The sequence below is a fragment of the Scyliorhinus canicula genome, chromosome 8 (assembly GCF_902713615.1).
Source record: "Scyliorhinus canicula chromosome 8, sScyCan1.1, whole genome shotgun sequence".
Classification (NCBI taxonomy): domain Eukaryota; kingdom Metazoa; phylum Chordata; class Chondrichthyes; order Carcharhiniformes; family Scyliorhinidae; genus Scyliorhinus; species Scyliorhinus canicula.
The window spans coordinates 68,628,417-68,647,489 of NC_052153.1; the positions used below are offsets into that span (position 1 = coordinate 68,628,417).

A 19,073-nucleotide genomic window follows, 5' to 3' on the forward strand; every position below is an offset into this window, starting at 1 on the left:
CTGGTGGCCAGCAGATGTGGGCGAATACTTTGTTGACTGGTTTGAGGAATTGTCCATTCAGCTTTAGCATGGCGGCATCATAATCTTTCTCCCCCTTGATTATCACGTAGGCTGCTATACCCACGCTGGAGTGGAGGACGTGAAGCTTCTGTGCCATGGTGGGGGGGCTGGTTGCAGACTCCAGGTATCCTTCGGACATGCCAGCCAATATTGAAAAAGTTCTGCAGAGTTCGGAGTTTGCGGGCTGATGCGGAGGCATTCGGGCTTGATCCGGAACACCATCTTCAAAAATCTAGCTTATTAAATTGATGAGCCATCAATTGCACGAGAGACGGGTTGCTATACAAAAGTTAGGCTTTAATAAGCTAGAACTTAGCCCTGCGGTTGTCTACAATAAAATGGATGACCGCCTGGCGTTCCGACTATTTATACCTCGGTATAGAGGCGTGGTTAACTCAGCCTCTCGACCAATCGGAGAGCTGTCACATGACTGGTCTCAACCAATCGGTCGAGAGGCACATGACCGACCAGGGCCAATGGTAAGCCGGTGTTCTGCACCAATGGCAGACAGCTATGCAAATCATATCACCACATAGCTGTCCTCTGCTCACTTTTAAAGACTTCCCAATCCTCTGGCTTCCCACCACTCCTCGCCACTTTCTATGCATCTTCTTTAGCTTTATTTAGCTTTTATGCTGTCCTTGATTTCTCTCGCCAGCCATGGATGCCTTGTCCTCCCGTTAGCATGTTTCCTCCTCCTTGGGATGAATTTCTGTTGTGCCTCCCGAATAACCCCCAAAAACACCTGCCATTGCTGTTCCACTGTCTTCCCTGTTAGGCTCCTTTCCAATCAACTCTGGCCAGCTCCTCCCTCATGTCTTTGTAGTTACCCTTATTTAATTGTAATACTGTTACATCTGATTGCAGCTTCTCCCTTTCAAACTGCAGGGTAAATTCTATCATATTGTGGTCACTGTTCCCTCAGGGTTCCTTCACCTTAAGTTCCCTAATCAAGTCTGCCTCATTACACATCACCAAATCCAGAATTGCCTGTTCCCTAGTAGGCTCTGTCACAAGCAGCTCCAAAAAACATCTGTTACACATTCCACAAATTCCTTTTCTTGGGATCCACTGCCAGCCTGATTTTCCCATTCCACCTGCATATTGAAGTCCCCCATGATTATTGTAATATTGCCTTTTTTACATGCCTTTTCTATCTTCTGATTTATTTTCTGCTCCATATCCTGACTACTGCGAGGAGGCATGTACATAACTCACATCAGGATCTTTTTACCATTGTGGTTCCTCAACTCTACGCACAGAGATTCCATGCCTTCTGATCCTATATTGTCCCTTGCTATCGATTTAAATTCATGCTTTACTAACAATGCAACCCCGTCCCCTTTGCCCAACTGCCTGTCCTTTCGATAGGACACATATCCTTGCATATTTAGATCCCAGCCCTGATCCCCTTGCAGCCATGTCTCTGTGATGCCCGCAACATCGTACTGGCCAATTTCAATGTGCGCAACAAGCTCATTCCCCTTGTTCCGTAAGTGGTGTTTACAGTTACATTCTGAAATTGAGATTTGAAATGGACGAGTTCCTATTTTTGCAGCATGCCCCAAGTATGCATAAAATCACAGGTCAAAATGTTGATGGCTTTGATCACGAAGACAGTGAGACTAAATAAGTACCAGTGCAAAAGCATTAGTAGAATGTCATTGTTGAGACCTTCTTCCAGGAATACTTACATAAACTAAAATCAATTGTATTTGTTTTATCACAATTTAGGAATCCATGGAGATGACTGGAACCTTCAAGAGAAAAAAAATAAATTTGGTGGAAGAAGCATTTAATCCCATGATAATAACGGAGCCATTGTATTTCCTGGATCCTTCTGTGAAATCTTACATTTTAATGACAGAACAAATCTACAGCCAAATTTTGTCATTGAAGATAAAATTATGAACCACTGTTTGTAATTTGGGCATTTTATTACATGTCTATGGGAATCCAACATGACCACTTTCTCAACAAATAATTTTATAGCATTAATTTTAATAGCAATTATGTTTTATTAGTACATTTTATCTGAAGGTGTATTTTTTTGCAGGAAATATTTTTAACTTGCCTTGTAAATAATTTTAATTTGTATCTCTGTCACAAAAACATTATTGATATAAATATATATATAAAACACATGTTAAAAGTAGCTCAAGTTTCTCAGCTCTAATAAAGCCTGTATTTGACTTTTTAATTGGACAAAGTAGCATTATAAAAATGCTCCCACTTTGATTTCTTGTCTTTTGTATGCCATACATTAAGTTCAAAATTATAATGCTGCAATTTTTACCATGCACATTTGATTTTTTAAATTTCTTACAGCAGAAGCCACAATAATCTTCATTAATTGCATAGTTGTAATGTTCAATGCAGTAATTCCTATAATTAATCATTTGGTCATGTTTAATGACCACATTTATTTTCTAGAGCTCACTAGGCTCACGAGGAAATAAAAGCTGCCTAGCTTAATTTTGTCACAGGCTCCTTTTCTTATTTTTCGGCACTCCTTTCTCATTTTCACACAAGAAACGCAGGACACCATTCTTCCTTAGTTCTTGGGTATTTTCTCTCAACTCCTAACTTAGAATGTTAAACTAAGAATCAGGTTCATCTCAAATTCTAACTATTTGATGCAATGAAACATAAATGAAACCGGCACATGATGCTTTTTATGTAAGTTATTAACAGGCCAAATTAATTTCTGCACAGTCAATCATGGTAATAAGCACCACATCCCTGGAGACCCTAGTATTGCTGATGCAGCTTTATATCACTCATAAATGATTGAATTAAACAATAATATTCAATGGGAAGCTGCAGAATGTGGATTTTATAGCATACTACCATTCTCCATCAGGGAGACTGAGGGCGAAATTCTCCGCCCCCCACGACGGGTGGGAGAATAGCGGGAGGGCCTTCCCGACATTTTTGCCGCCCTCCCGCTATTCTCCCACCCCCCCCCGCCGAAGTCCCGACCCGAATCGCTGCCGCCGTTTTTTTACGGCCGGCAGCGATTCTCAGCTGTTAGATGGGCCGAAGTCCCAGCCCTTTCCGCCGTTTTTACGAACGGCAAACACACCTGGTCTTGCCGTTCGTAAAAACGGCGTCACAAACTCGCTATTAATAACCATGGCACCGATTGGCACGGCCGTACCACGGCCGTGCCAAGGGTGCCATGGGCCCGATGCCCGCGCACTACTTGTCCTTCCGCCGCCTCGCGGCTGAGGGGCAACCCGGCGAGCGCATGCGCGGGTTTCGCGCAAAAACGCGATGACGTCACCCGCGCAGGCGCGGGTTGGAGTCTTCCAAACTGCGCATGCGCGGCTGATGTCATATGACGCGTCAGCCGGCGCTAACTCCGGCAAGCGGGCTTAACAATTTTCGTTAAGCCCGTCTTGCCGGAGCCTACGGCGTCGGGCTGCTAGCCCCGACCGGGGACCAGAATCGGTCCCCGGTCAGGAAGGGGCGCGCTGCCGTAAAACCCGCCCGGGTTTTACGGCAGCTTTACAATTTCTCCCGTTTTGGGAGAATCTCGCCCTGAATGTTTGACTTCCTGGTCATTATAACTTCCCATGAGAAGTGTATCAATTGAAACACCTCGGTCACATGCTCATTGACGTTATTCCTCCTCACATCAGAAAATACTTTGCTCCACTTGGTGTATTATACAGCTGACTTAGCTACATTTGGCAGATGTGTCATATCACCATTTTCCATCATTCCACAATGTTGGAACACTTCCAATATATTCGATCCCTATTCCAGCATTTGTCTATTGAAGATAATCCATTAATAATTTATTTTTCCTCACTGTACTTCCAGTTCACACCTTCCGCTTGCCACCTCTCACCCTCTTGCTCACTGCTTCCTGCCCCAAGGTTCAGTAACACAAGGGTTAGCACTGCTGCCTCACAGCACCAGGGACCCGAGTTCAATTACTGCCTCGGACAACTGTGTGGAGTTTGCACTTTCTTCCTGTGTCTGCATGGGTTTCCTCCGGGTTCTTTGGTTTCCTCCACGGTCCAAAGATGTGCAGATTAGGTCGATTGATCATATTAAATTTACTGCCTAGAGATGTGCAGGTTGGGTGGGGTTACAGGGATAAAACAGAGCATTGGGCCTAGGTGGGGTGCTCTTCTAGAGGGTAGGTGCAGACCCAGTGGGCTGAGTGGCCTCTTTCTGCATTGTAAGAATTCTATGGTTCCTGTTCCTTTCCTCTCGCCACCTCCCTCCCTACCTAAGGTGGGGGGAGGGAGGAACAGGAATGCTGCTTATCTCCTGATTTAAAAACTCATTAAGACTCGTTAAGGTTCAACATTGACATTTTTAATGTGGTGCCTGGGTTACATACACCTTCAGAAGCAGCTCAGCTGAAAGGAGGCAGATAAAGAGTGATGGAGATAGCCATGGCTGCCTCAGGGCATTGCCCTGGCCCTGGGGCAAAGGGAGATTTGACACTTGGTAAGATGGTGTTTGTGGTGTTGCACCAATGGCAGGATTGGCATCTCTCTTGCATCACAGTGGCGTAAGAGCAGTGGCAAGGCTATCGAGGATGATTGGGCAGCCTCGAAATTCTATTAATCTAGTGCAGCATGTATTTGCTGATCATTTGTGACACTCTGCAAGCCCTCTTGATCTCTGGTGTTCACAGCCAAGGTGGCAGCAAACTGACGTTGTACGACAGGCATCTGAGCTCCCACTGCAGCACTTGGATGTTGGATGGTTTCTGCTTGTGCTGCAATGGAAGATGAGACTTTGGCTTTCAGACACTGCATCATGATTGAGTCCACAAGTCCTCCAATGGATTTAGCCACTGCTTTCATGTCGGAATGGATGAATTCAAAGTTTTGCGGAAAGCCCTGTACAAAGTTGGTGCCTCTTTCTCCATGACATTTACCGCATTTTTTCTGGTATGGCCAATGGATTTTATCATACCCATCAGCCTTATCTTGTAGCCTGCCTCATTAAAGTTTTCATCTGAGTCTGCAGCAGGAATTGTACTCCAGCTAAGTGACACTTTTCTTTACTCTTTTATGCTGGGGGTGTCGCTAGCAAGACCAGCAGTGAACTGAGTGGCTTGCTAGCCCATTTCAGAATTTAGCTAAGAGTCAACCACATTGCTGTGGATCTGGATTCACATGTAGCGCACTGGGTAATGATACCAGATTTCCTTCCCTTAAGGGCATCAGTGAACCAGATGGGTTTTTATACCAGTCTATTACTGAGATGGGCTTTCCATTCCAGATTTATTAATTGAACTTAAAATCCACCAGTGTGGGATTTGAATCCATATCCCCAGAGTACTAGCATGGGCCTCTGGTTTATTAGTCTAGTGATATCACCTCCATGGCACTGTCTTCCCACAACCTTTGGCCTCTGCACTGGTTGCAGGTTGCTGGTACCCACTGTTTCACCACATGTGGATCCTATCGCTAACCTATCCTCGATGTACATGCAGTGTCAGTATCTGAGTTAGTGGCTGCAAGTACGAAATTCAATGATGGTGTTTCTTTATCATTGGTGTCTTGCTGCTCTTCCACTTGTTGCTCTTCAATCACTGCCTGGCCAAGACAAAGCTTTTCAGTATCCGAATGGAGAAAGGCACAATGGTAAAGTTGCAGTGAGCAGAAGGGAGAAAACAAGAGGTTCACATGTCTACCATCTGCAGCTTATAATTTAGAAGTGATGGTAGTGTGCAGTGCAGGAGGAAGTGGGACTTGGAAAAGAGGATTAAATATGAGGGTATTGTCACCTTCTGTAATTTCAGCCTTGTCGTTGTCCACGGTCTCAGCAATCGCCATTTAAATTATGGTGAGCACCATCTTTCACCCATTGGGGTAACACATGTGGTAGGCCTATCCTTAACTAGTTTTTTCCTGCTGCTGCTGCTGATTGTATTGCATTTTGTCCTGAAGCTGAGAGGAAAGTATGTCATTAAGAACTGTTAGGAAAACAAATGTAGTTTTAAGGGATTTATATTTTTACTGGTAACACTAGAAGTAAGGTAGTTTTAAGTGGATTTAATTTAATGTTTCTGTTTCTGGAAGTGATCAATAGTTACATTCATGCTGCACAAAGGTGTATGTGGGGTTGGGTTCAGTACCAACTGGGATTCTATTGTGATACTGGGAGCTATGGCTTAAAGATTAAATATAGTTGCTTGGCAACTAGAGGTCCCTGTAAGCAAAACATCTTTTCTTTATTCTTTGGTTTTAACTGGAAGTTCGTGCAGATAGACCACTGGAATGCGAACATCTCCCACAATTCTGCCAACAACAGTTGGAGAGAAGGAAGTGAGTGAGATAGCAGTTCTCATCGCTCTGCTCAAAGCAGTAAAATGCAAGAAAGCAAACTTCAGGGGAACTAAAGGATTGTTGGTTCTAGAAACTTGGAAATATAACAGGATTATATTCATGGCAGCACAGACAAAGCTCAGAAGGAGTCGGCTGGTGAGAAACTAAGTTTCTAACAGTTTCAAAAGCAGTCCTGAAGGTTTCTAAAGTAATCTTAAAGTTTGGGTGTCTTATGGTCTGCAAAACAAATTTTAAAGTAATTGGGAAGGTGGTATCGGCTGAATATCAGATAGTCAGTTGAGACAAAAAAAATCCTAAAAAACAAGGTGGCATAAAACCTGGAGTGGAGTTACTGGTTGAAGTGGAGCGGAAGCTCTGTTCAAAAGCGCCCTTTGGAAAACGTGGAGTAGTGTTTGAAACGCAACTACAAGTGGAAAGCCTGATTGCGAGAGAATGTTGTAAAATGTGGTTTTGTGAGTGGAATTTGGAAACTCTCATGTGACAATCATCTGGGGGTATTCTGAGGAGAAATCCATAGACACTAGCTTGGGTTCAGAGTGGAATATGCCATTCTGTGTATTTTTTTAAAAAGGACCTTGTGTGCTAATGAGACCATTGTAGCTTCAAATATACTGGGCGAGATTCTCCGCACTCCCGACGGTGCGGAGAATAGCGTGGCTCGTAAAATTTTACGGCCACGCTGTTCCGACGCCCTCCCGCTAATCTCTCCCCCCCCCCCCCCCCCCCCCGACGCCCAACTCCCGACACGAATCGCTGCCGCCGTTTTTTTACGGCCGGCAGCGATTCACAGCTGATAGATGGGCCGAGTTCCCAGCCCTTTACGGCTGTTTTTATGAACGGCAAACACACCTGGTCTGGCCGTTCGTAAAAACGGTCGTAAACACTCGCATTTTATAACCATGGCACCAATTGGCACGGCAGTACCACGGCCGTGCCAAGGGTGCCATGGGCCCGCGATCGGTGCCCACCGATCGCGGGCAGCGGGCCCAATGCCCGCGCACTATTTGTCCTTCCGCCACCCCGCAGTATCCATTCGCGGGGCGGCTGAGGGGCATCCCGGCCCGCACATGCGTGGGTTTCGCGCAACTACGCGATGACGTCATCCGCGCATGCGCGGGTTGGAGTCTTCCAATCCGCGCATGCGCGGCTGACGTCATATGACGCGTCAGCCGGCGCTAACTCGGGCAAGCGGGCTTAACGAAATTCGTTAAGCCCGTGATGCCGGAGCTTACGGCGTCGGGCTGCTAGCCCCGACCGGGGACCAGAATCGGTTCCCGGTCGGGAAGGGGGGGGCTGGCGTCAAACCCGCCCGGGTTTGACGCCAGCCTTACGATTTCTCCCGGTTTGGGAGAATCGTGCCCAATGTGTCATCTATGATAATCTTAAAACCTGTGTGTAATTGTTAACATGGGGGGGAGTAAAGCAGTATTATATTATAATAAATGTTCTCATATTTAATTTTTTAAATTTCTTGTTAAAACTAATTAGTAGTCCTGTGACTCTATTCTTCCACATTTAATTAAAATAAATAAAAGTTATGGGGCTGGATTCTCTGCCCTGCCGCGCCACATTACTGCCCTGACCCGCCGGCGGGATTCTCCGTTACGCCGGCTGGTCAATGGGGTTTCCCATTGTGGGGCAGACCCACGCCGTCGGGAAACCCCTGGGCGCCATCAAAACGGAGAATCACGCTGGCGGAGGATCTCGCCCATGGTCTTTTGACCAGGATTCCATTCTAGGATCTTCCCGTTCAGTTATAACATTAACTGGGATCGTAATAGTATGGTGCAATAGTTTGGGTGATGTGCCTTTCATGGTTAGGTAGCAGAAATGTGTACAAACAGATGAAGCTTTCAATAATGCAAAGTGTGTGCGGAGGAGGTCAGCTCTGCATGTTAGCTAAGCATCCTGATCATTAGAGCTTATTGATGGGGTTGTGGTTCATTGATCAGTTTCTCAGGTTCGTGGTGTAGTTCGTTGGATACAGTATTAGAAGATGAATTCACTGATCTTGAGCACTTGTGTGAGATCATTGAATATTTTGCATCACTGCAGCCAGGGTCTCTGGTATTGACTCTTGTTTATGACTGCCATGGCTATCTAGTCCCACTGGCTTCTGAGCATTTGTCTGGACAGCCTTCTGAACCCATGTGGATACTGCACCCTCTTGTTCTCTGCAATCTCTTCACCAAGGCTTCTACTACAACATGAGATCCTCTCATATGTGCAATCATTCAACCATTTTTCACATCTCAGTGACATACAAGGACTTCAACCACCTGCTCCAATGTACCTCCTGTTTGAGTAGTGGTGCAGGCTAGCTTTAGTCCCTGTTAGTCTCCCATGATTATGGAACCCTGCCAAGGCATGCAGTCAGTGAACAGCCTGCTTAGTGCTAGCTACATTATAAAATCATGCTGATGAATATGTGGTACAAAGTTGACATGTTACATTACGCTGAATGGTCATGGCTTAATCATGTTTTGCAAGTCCCACACTCTTGTTTCGGAGCTGTCTAATTAAACCTTCTGTGATTCTAAATTATTTTAAAGCATTCTATGAGGGAAAGAAAATTTGGAACAGCCAGTTTTCAGGGACCGAGCTCAAGATGTGCAGAGACCCATGCCTGGTCCCCTTGAGTTTCATGCTGCCTTCTTATCGAGATGATTTCAGCGTGCAGTCCAACTCTGAATGTGCTGCTGACTGACTGCATGCTCAATAGGGAACCTAGGTGAGTGTGTGGTTTACACAGCATTCTTATCATAGAATTTACAGTGCAGAAGGAGGCCATTCGGCCCATCGAGTCTGCACTGACTCTTGGAAAGAGCACACTACCCAAGGTCAACACCTCCCCCTATCCCAATAACCCAGTAACCCCACCCAACACTACGGGCAATTTTGGACACTAAGGGCAATTTATCATGGCCAATCCACCTAACCTGCACATCTTTGGACTGTGGGAGGAAACCGGAGCACCCGGAGGAAACCCACGCACACACGGGGAGGATGTGCAGACTCCGCAAAGACAGTGACCCAAGCCGGAATCGAACCTGGGACCCTGGAGCTGTGAAGCCATTGTGCTATCCACAATGCTACCGTGCTGCCCATTCAGTGAGATGCTTGTTTTAAAGGCAGGCTACCCCTCTTAAAGAGGAGCAGCATTCATTGTGCAGAAGCTGCTGCAGACTGGAAAATCTGGAGAGAGTGAAAGGCACCAGAAATGGTGCACGAGGTAAAAGAGAGGGCGGCCAGGTTTTATGTTGCAGCACAGGAATAATTAGTACATGCGGTGGAAAGGAGGAGAAACGCCATGTTTACAGGAGGTCCACAAGCAAGCCCTGAGAAGAGAGTGGGGGCAGATGTTCACAGAGGTAAATTCAAATGATGGGGCAGATGTTCACAGAGGTCAATTCAAATGATGGGGCAGATGTTCACAGACGTCCATTCCAAAACCCTGAGAATTTTGTGATTCTGAGATTATGCCAAATGGCATTCTGTTAAAGCAGTAACAGCATGCTGAATGTACACAATTGTTTGCTTGTGTCATCCAGTTGCATTTGCCAAAAACCTCTTGAAGCGTCAAGTTTGGAGAATATCTTCGCATTAGCCATTTCACTAGTTATTTCCTCAGGTTCCGGTATTTAATCATGTTCATGTCTGATGTTCATATTCAGATCCTTCAAATCAATACAAATCCTGAGGTCACCATTGGGTTTTTTCACTCAATCATCGAGTTTTACCCAATCTGTAGGTTCTCTAATTTTGGAAATAATCCCAAGTTGCTGCATTTGTTCCAGTTCTTGCATGAGACGGTCACGTGACGGAGCAGGAACTCTTCTTGGAGGGTATACCGCTGCCTTAGCATTTGCTTTGAGTTGAATTTTGTATTGGAAATACATCAGAAAACTTTGCTAGTATGCTCTCAATGTCTTCCTGCACAGGATTCGTTTCACAAGGTTTAAGTCTTGACAGGCTTGTACACCTAATAGTGATGAACGTCTAGCTTCAATAATTTTGAATTGCAAAGATATCTCAGTGTCTTTGTTTGTCACTAAGAGATTGCATGACCCTAAAGAAGTAATTGTTTTACCATTGTAGTCACGTAACTGGCAGTCAGTGTTTTGAATCTTAGGACGATGACATAGTTGGGATAAATCAAAAGTATTGATTAAATTAGCAGCTGCTCCCTTGTCCAGTTTGAACACATTTCAGAAACATTAACTTGAGTGTTCCATTCAACTTCCGAGCTAATCGATTGTATTGGATGCAGTATCTGTGGATAGGAAGTGTCATTTACAGTTGTCTGGAACTTCTCAATAATCCCCACAAAGAAATAATCTTGAAGACAATAAGCATCTATATTAATATTAGGGTTATCCATCTTTGAGGTATCTGCACTTGTGTGAACACTCTGAACATTCATATTTTTCTTTATTGAATTTGGTAAAATAGAATATAGATAACAGAATTTACAGTGCAGATATTTTAAAGTGTGTCCCTTTTAATGCAGATCTGCATTGCACAGTGAAGTGATTCATTTTGCCACATTTGGAGCAAACGTTTCCATGTGCTGGGCATTTTTTCTGTGGGTGGGCATGTCCACAACGTCCAACATCATGATGTTGCTTTTGTCATGCGCAAATTGGCGACAGGCATGCGCAGAACGGTCTTCTTCCAAATCGCATAGATTTTTGAAGTGTACATGCGCAGAACGGCTATGTGCATGCACAATACGGTTGCCGACCAAAACACACCTATTTCTTAACTATACCACAGATCCAACGCAGTCGGCCCCGAAGCGCGTTTTCACGCCCTTTTCTTTCATCAGTATATCGGAATACTGATTTCTTAATATTTCATTCGCTCTACGCATTCCAGGTACATCTTTCAATTTTTAATCGTTTTGCCTTCATAAACGTTCCCTTAACTTTTCATCCTTGATGCCAAAAATGATTTGATCCCTAACCATTGAGTCTGAAAGGATTGAAAGGTTGCAGGTTTGTGAATTTAATCTCAGATCAGTAAAGAAGCAATCTATCTTTCTGCACTCTCGTTTTAAAGATAAATCTCTCATTGGTTTCATTTATCTGAACTTTGCAGTGATGGTGACATTTTTCAATCACTGCACTAAATTTCTTTTTATCATCTGCAGCATGGTAGTATAGTGGTTAACACGGTTGCTTCACAGCTCCAGGGTCCCAGGTTCGATTCCCAGCTGGGCGGAGTCTGCATGTTCTCCTCGTGTCTGCGTGGGTTTCCTCCGGGTGCTCCGGTTTCCTCCCATAGTCCAAAGATATGCGGGTTAGGTGGATTGACAATGCTAAATTGCCGTTAGTGTCCAAAAAATGTTAAGTGGGGGTTACTGGGTTACGGGGATAGGGTCGATACGTGGGCTTCAGTGGGGTGCTCTTTGTAAGGGTCAGTGCAGACTCGATGGGCCGAATGGCCTCCTTCTGCACTGTAAATTCTATGATTCTATCTGTGGTGGAGAAATTGAAGGAATTATATAGCTCAATTACCTGTGGTCCAGCCATTGTTAAAAATAAAGCAATTTTGCGGAAATCACTAGCTGAGTCTAAATCTGAGGCAGATAGGTAAAGTTGAAATTGTTGCTTGAAAATTTTCCAATTAACATCTATATTATCAGAAGTTTCTCCATGAGGTCTCGACTTGGCTGGGTGAGTTGATGTAACAGGTCTGGAAGCAGTCTTGCCATCAAAGTCTGAGCATGCGTTGTTTTTCTGTTTTATTAGATTCTATCTAATTTTAGCTAAATTACTTGAGTAATTCCCTGGTACCATGTGAGAATTTTCCACTCCTGATAGCATGTGATGTTCCTTGCATAGTTCTCCAAGATAGCCAAAAGTCGTAGTGTTTACAAAGAACATCAAGCATTTAAAACAAAGCTAGTTTATTTTACACTACTTACACTCTACTAATAATAGCTAATAAAACAACAGTATTAAATCTATGCTACAGTAATCTATGTCTTTCTAATCCAACTAACACTCTATCTCAACATCTCACTGTCCTTCTCCTGAACCTTCTCCCAGAATGCTTAGAGACACAGCCTTTTATAAGACTACTCAGTGATGCCATCTAGTGCTGAGATACATGAACATCATCTTGTTAACCATTTACACTCCTTAGATTATACATATAATTACAACATCCTTTCTTGTTTCCTTGATATGCCCAATCAGTGCAGTTGGAATAAGTTAGACCTTCACGTAATGGGCACAGCATCTTCATGTCAGCTGCTAAAAAAGTAGTTCTTCACCAAGAAGGGTTTGCAGGTCTTTTATTGATGAATTCTGAATGCAAGAAACATTTGTATGTTTTTTTTTCTATACAGTCAACAGCACATGCACTTATTTATGAAGGTGTTTATAGAGAAACAGGCGAGTTTCTTTATTCTTTCATGGGGTGTGAACGTCACTGGCTAGGCCAGTATTTATTAGCCATCACTAATTATCCTTTAGAAGTGGTTTCTCGGCTTTTAGCGGCTTTTCGGATGTGATTTTCAGATCTCGTACATTGTTTTATTCAAGAGCATTCCCTTTGGGCATCTATGGTCATGGTTCTTCTAGAATCCACCTGAAAGGTAGATTTCTCAATGTGGTTGGCTCCTCATGCTGGTCATGGGAGTGAGGTGGTGCTGATTTCTTGGCTCCTGACATACTGTCATTGCTGGCTGAATCTCTGGAATGTGTACCTGGACAACTCAGCCCTCGGGAGTGTTTCTCTGGGGCCAAAACCACTGGAGGACTTGCATGTGCCGCTGTCCTGAGGACCAACATATCATACTGGGCAAGAGGAAGATAAAAAAAGGGTGAAAATTGTCTCCTTGAAATTAAGAAGATGTTGGAAGGTTGTGGTTGTGTGCAGGGTGCTTCACATGGATTCCAGAGTGACAGTGCAGGTTTTCAGTGAACAACCTGCGTACTAAACCTGAGTACCTCCCCAGAAGCTGGCCTTGCATTCAAACAGAATGAGAAGTTCAAAGGAGTGGGGTAGTTTCATCCAGTAGCCTGTTTTTGATGGGCACTATGGAGAGAACTTTCTCAGGTTGGTGGAGGTGCCTTTAAGCCAGTATGCCTTTAAGCGAGTATCCCAATGTGTCCCTGCCCTCCTACCTCTTCTGAGGCAGGCAGGGAATGAAAATGAGAAGCCCCACAGCTGAGGTAGGAAGGGAATTAAAGTCATTAAGCGGAAAATTAGAAAAGCTTTCTCCGCATAGATTTTTTTTCCCAAGAGGTGATCTGTCCCACACTGTCTCTTCAATTTGGCATGTTCAAAGAAATTGCAAGATTTCCTCAGCTTAACTGACAAGACTTTGATGAGTTACATTGGAGATTGGCAGATAGGGCCAGGTGAGAGGCAGCTTTGAAAAGCACTCCTTCAGTCAGAGAGTCCTATCACCGAATATCAGGACATTGTCAGTTCATTGGAAGGCACTGCACCTAAATGGCACCTCATCCACTATTTACCAGCCTTTTCAGTGGCATGGAAACAGCTTATGCAGTTCAATCATTCACCTCCACTGAGGCACAAGGACAAAGTGTTCCAGAAGGAGTAGGAACAATACCAGAGCAGCAACATGTCTCTCCTCGTGGAAAGGATGATGGCCGCCAATCCCGCCGGTCAGGTCGGTGTTTTGATTCCCGCCGGCGGGAGTGGCCTGTCAGCGGCGGGACTTCGGTCCATTGCGGGCTGGAGAATCGCCGTGGGGGGCCCGCCGACCGGCGCAGCGTGATTTCCGCTCCCGTCGAATCTTGGGGGGCAAAGAATTCGGGACACGGCGGGGGCGGGATTGACGCCGGACCCGGGGGTCGGAGAATTCTGCCCAGGATGTGGGACTTGACACCTGAAGCTTCTATTCCACTCACTTGTCATGTCCTTGGGAGGTCTTGGATTCCTTTGGTACACAGTCTCCAGGTTGGAGAGGATATGCTGTTGTTTCACATTTTCTCAGCCACTTCCATTTATTTTTTTTATTTTTGTAATTATTTTGTTTATTTTAGAGTACCCAATTGATTTTTTTCCAATTAAGGGGCAATTTAGCCTGGCCAATCCACCTACCCTTCACATCCTTGGGTTGTGGGGGCAAAACCCACGCAAACATGGGGAGAATGTGCAAACTCCACACGGACAGTAATCCAGAGCCAGGATCGAACCTGGGACCTCGGGGTCATGAGGCAGCACTGCTAACCACTGCGCTACCGTGCTGTCAAAGCCACTTCCAATTGTACCTACTTGGTTGGAGACGTTGTCCCTTTCCTTCAATCTTTGGGACAGCTCACTTTTCTTCGACCTCCAGGTAAGAGAGGGAGACCACAAGAGCAGTCTCCTCGGGTCTATTCTCCATTTCTGTGGACACTGCAGCATGAAAAGAACAACTGCTGATGAACGTCTCTGTAACATGCCATAATCCCTTTAAGGAGAAATCATTCCTCTGACAAAATGGGAACATCATTCTACCCGGTCTCTCTAATTGGTCATACAGTCTAGAGGCAAGCTGAGGCAGGGGGATATGGTGGTGTAGTGATATTGTCACTGCACAGGGTAATGGTTTGGGGGGCAGATTTGAATCCCACCAGAGTAGATTGTGAAATTTGAATTCAATAAAGAATCTGGAATTCAAAGTCTAATGATGACCACAAAACCGTTGTTGGTTGTTGCAAAAATCCATCTGGTTCACTAATGTCCTTTAGGGAAGGAAATTTGCCGTCCTCACCTGGTCTGATTGATATGTGACTCTAGATCCACAGCTATGTGGTTGGTTCATAAATGCAATCTGAAATGGCCAAACAAGGCACTCAGCCGCAATTAGGGATGGGTAACAAATGCTGGTCCAGTCAGTGGAGCCCACATCCCAGGAATGAATCAGGAAAAAGAATCGTCTGCCTTCTGGAATGAGCAACTGGAAGGCTTGCTATTCTTTATGTTTGGGGTCCTGACCTAAAAGAGAGTCCCGAGATTCCGCAAAGGACCAAGATGGTAAGATTTGGCTAATTTCATATGCAAAGAGATCAGTGAACGAGGGCTAACTTTTAAGTAAGAAACAGCCACGCTGCTAGATGTGCTGAAAAATCGCAGCACACCTAGCAGCATCTGTGGTACGAGAAAGTTTTGAGTTGAATATGACTTCTTCAGACCTAAAGGGAGATAGAAATGTATGAGTTTTATGTTGTTGAAAGGGAGGAAAGGGAGGTAGAATGAAAGGGAAGCTCTGGGATAGGTTTGAGGATATGAAGATATCATGGAACTAATGGCAAAGAGAGTGATAATGTTTGTAGTAAAGAACTACATCATGAATTGCTTTTAGTTATTACAGTAAAAGTCTCACAACTTGAAATCTTTTGCAATCTTTTCAGTCAGTCACGGGAATTCAAAATATCTTTTTTTGAAGTTATCAGCCTCTATGGGCATCACAACACATGGAAGAAGTGAAGTAACAGATGTGGTGGTATGATTCTGTTGAATTGGAGGATGCTGCTTGTACACGTAAGTAATTGCTTTGAGTGGAGCTGGGCACCTATTGTGCAAAATAGTGTTATGGGCCAGGGTTTAGAGAACCCCAAAGTGTATCATGGAGTTCACCTGACCCACAACTTTTAATAGATTGTGGTATGGGGAGTACACGGGCCTACTTTACAGGTGTAGTGAACAGAGAGTTAAAGTACGTTTAAGTTAAAATTATGTTTACTTATGAAACCAGTTAACACTTTCTAAACCACAGTAAACATCTTACCAACTATCCACACCAATAAATCCCCCAAAGAATACAGTACGCTATAAGTAACTCTTAACTTTTCCTTGCAACACCTACAAGACAAAAAGAACCCTTTGTACAGAAAGACTTTAGGTCTAACTTCACTACTGAGAACAGTTCCCACGTTGAAATCACCAAATGGACACTCATAAGCTTGCAGAGATTCATACACATCTTGCTGTGATTGCAGCTTCTCCAAATCTAAAACAAAACTAAAACATACACTGTAGCTGCAAGTCCAAAAGCGAAAGTAAAAGCTGACAGACAGCCCAGCTCCACCCACACTCTGACATCACTGCAGTAATAAACACCCATTTTTTAAAGGTACTCTCACTACAGATACTTATATACACACCCATTTATAAGCACCCATTTCTTCAAGGTACTCTCACATGATACCTCCCCCCAAGAAGAAAAATAAACCATCAACTTCAAGATGGTTTCAATTTTCACCTTTTCACTTTCATTGAAGAAATATGGACAATGAATATGAGTTTCTTTTTTAACAAAACAAAACACGCAAACATTTATAATAACATAGTCCATTTTAGTTCTTCTTCCTTCGCCGAACCTGCTTCTGTTCATCACATTCATGACAAAGCATTGGCTGTCACATTTTCTCGTCCTGCCACATGTACTATTTTTAAATGAAATGGCTGTAACAATAAAGTCCATCGAAACAGTCTTGTGTTGTTATTCCGGAATCACTCCATTAACGTCAAAGGATTATGATCAGTATATATAATGGTGTCAGACGGATTGCTGGTCACATAAATGTGAAAATATTGCAAAGCCAGCAACAAATTCAAAGTCTCCTTCTCTATCGTTGGATTCTTTTTCAGGTGAGAATTCAATTTCTTTGAAAAATAACCAATAGGCCACTCTAGCCCTTCATCATCGTCTTGTAGAAGCATCGCAACTACGCCCACATCACTCGCAACAACAGCCACTTTGAATGGTTTGGTATAATTTGGAATTGCTAACACAGGAGCAGTGGTCAACACAGCCTTCAGGCAGTCAAATGCCTGTTGACACTCCGCTGTCCACTTAAATTTGCTACGTTTATTTAGCAAGTCCATCAGTGGCGCAACCACACTACTAAAATTTGGCACAAATTTCCGGCAGAGTCCACTCATGCCAAGAAATCGTATTATTTCCCTTCATGTCGAGGGTATCAAAAACGCCTCAATAACTGTTGTTTTCACATCCCGTGTGACCATTCGACCCTGTCCAATTGTATGGCCAAGGAAAGTGACTTGGGCTTTCCCAAATTCACTTTTAGCTAGGTTTACCACCAAACCCGCCTTCTGAAGTCGATTGAATAACTCCATCAGATGTTTTAAATGTTCTTCCACGTCTGGCTGAAAATGACCAGATTGTCGATGTATACCGCACAATTGGGTAATCCTGAAACAACTTTGTTAGTTAACTGTTGAAATGTAGCTGGGGCGTTTTTCATGCCAAATGGCATAATTTGAACTTGTATATACCATCTGGAGTCACAAAAGCTGAAACCTTCTTCACCCTTTCGGATAAAGGTACCTGCCAGTTACCATTAAGTAAAACCAGTTTGGAAATAAAAGCTGATTTCCCACTTTCTCAATGCAATGCTCCAAACGTGGGATAGGATAAGAATCCGTTCTTGTGGCCTTTCTATAGTCCACACACAACTGTTGAGTACCGTCCAGCTTTGGTGCCATCACTATGAGCTCCATTGGCTGCAACCCACTTCAATTATGCCACTTTTAAGCATACTCGCAATCTCTTTGTTAACCTGTGCCAATTTTAAAGTGTTAAGTCTGTATGGATGTTGTTTGATTGGAACAGCTACCCGTTTCATCACATTTTGCGCAACTTTCAAATGTTGTCTGGCCAATTCACCTGCTCTATTTAATCGTTCCCTAAAATTTGACACGTAATCCAATAGTGTAATGTCCGATTTCTCACCCACGAATTTTTTCTTAATTAATTTAAGTGGTCCTCTTACCTCATGACCAAAAATTAGTTCAAAAGGACTAAATTTGGTCGACTCATTAGGTGCATCCCTAATTGCAAACAATACGAATGGAATTCCTTAATCCCAATCCTCTGGATAATCTTGACAATACGCCCTCAACATTGTCTTTAATGTCTGATGCCACTTTTCTAACGCTCCCTGCGATTCTGGATGGCATGCAGTTGATTTAAATTGTTTTATTCCTAAGCTATCCATAACTTCTTTGAATAACTTTGAAATAAAATTTGATCCTTGATCCGATTGAATTTCTGTGGGTAGTCCATATCTAGTAAAGAATTTAAGTAACTCCTCTACAATCTTTTTAGCGGTAATATTGCGTACTGGAATGGCCTCTGGAAACCTAGTAGACACATCCATTCTCGTCAAAAGATATTGATTCCCACTTTTTGTTTTAAGAAGTGGTCCTATGCAATCAATTAGGACCCGTGTAAAAGGTTCCTCAAATGCTGGAATGGGTATTAAGGGCGTTGGTTTTATCACTGCTTGAGGTTTCCCTATCACTTGACATGTGTGACATGATCGAAAAAATTATGTAGTCCAGGCCAATAAAGATGTTTTTGTATTTTAGCTTGAGTTTTCCTTACTCCCAAATGACCTCCAACTGGTACGTCATGTGCAACTCGCAACACCTCCTTTCTATACCCTATCGGCAACACTACTTGATGAACTTTTGCCCACTTTTCATCCACCTGCATATGTAAAGGTCTCCATTTTCTCATTAAGACATTGTTTTTACGGTAATAACACTCCGGTATACACTCAGATTCCTCTTCCGTGTATGCTTTCTGATACATCTGTTTTATTTCTATATCTTTCTGTTGTATTTTCCTGCATTTTCTGGAACTAAAAATATTCGCCTCATCCTCCACCTGTTCTTGTTCTTTTTCAGCCACCTGATCAA

The 19,073-nt window shown here is 43.7% G+C and overlaps 1 protein-coding gene across 1 annotated transcript in view; it reads left to right on the forward strand.

The window, feature by feature from the left end:
- Positions 1 to 2,540, forward strand: part of LOC119970307 (long-chain fatty acid transport protein 6-like) — a 116,998-nt gene extending 114,458 nt beyond the window's left edge. The window contains exon 10 of the mRNA XM_038804707.1: positions 1,795 to 2,540. Within this exon, the coding sequence (XP_038660635.1) occupies positions 1,795 to 1,971 (177 nt within the window). The 3' untranslated portion in view covers positions 1,972 to 2,540. The remainder of the gene's footprint in view (positions 1 to 1,794) is intronic.
- Positions 2,541 to 19,073: the final 16,533 nt, after the last annotated feature.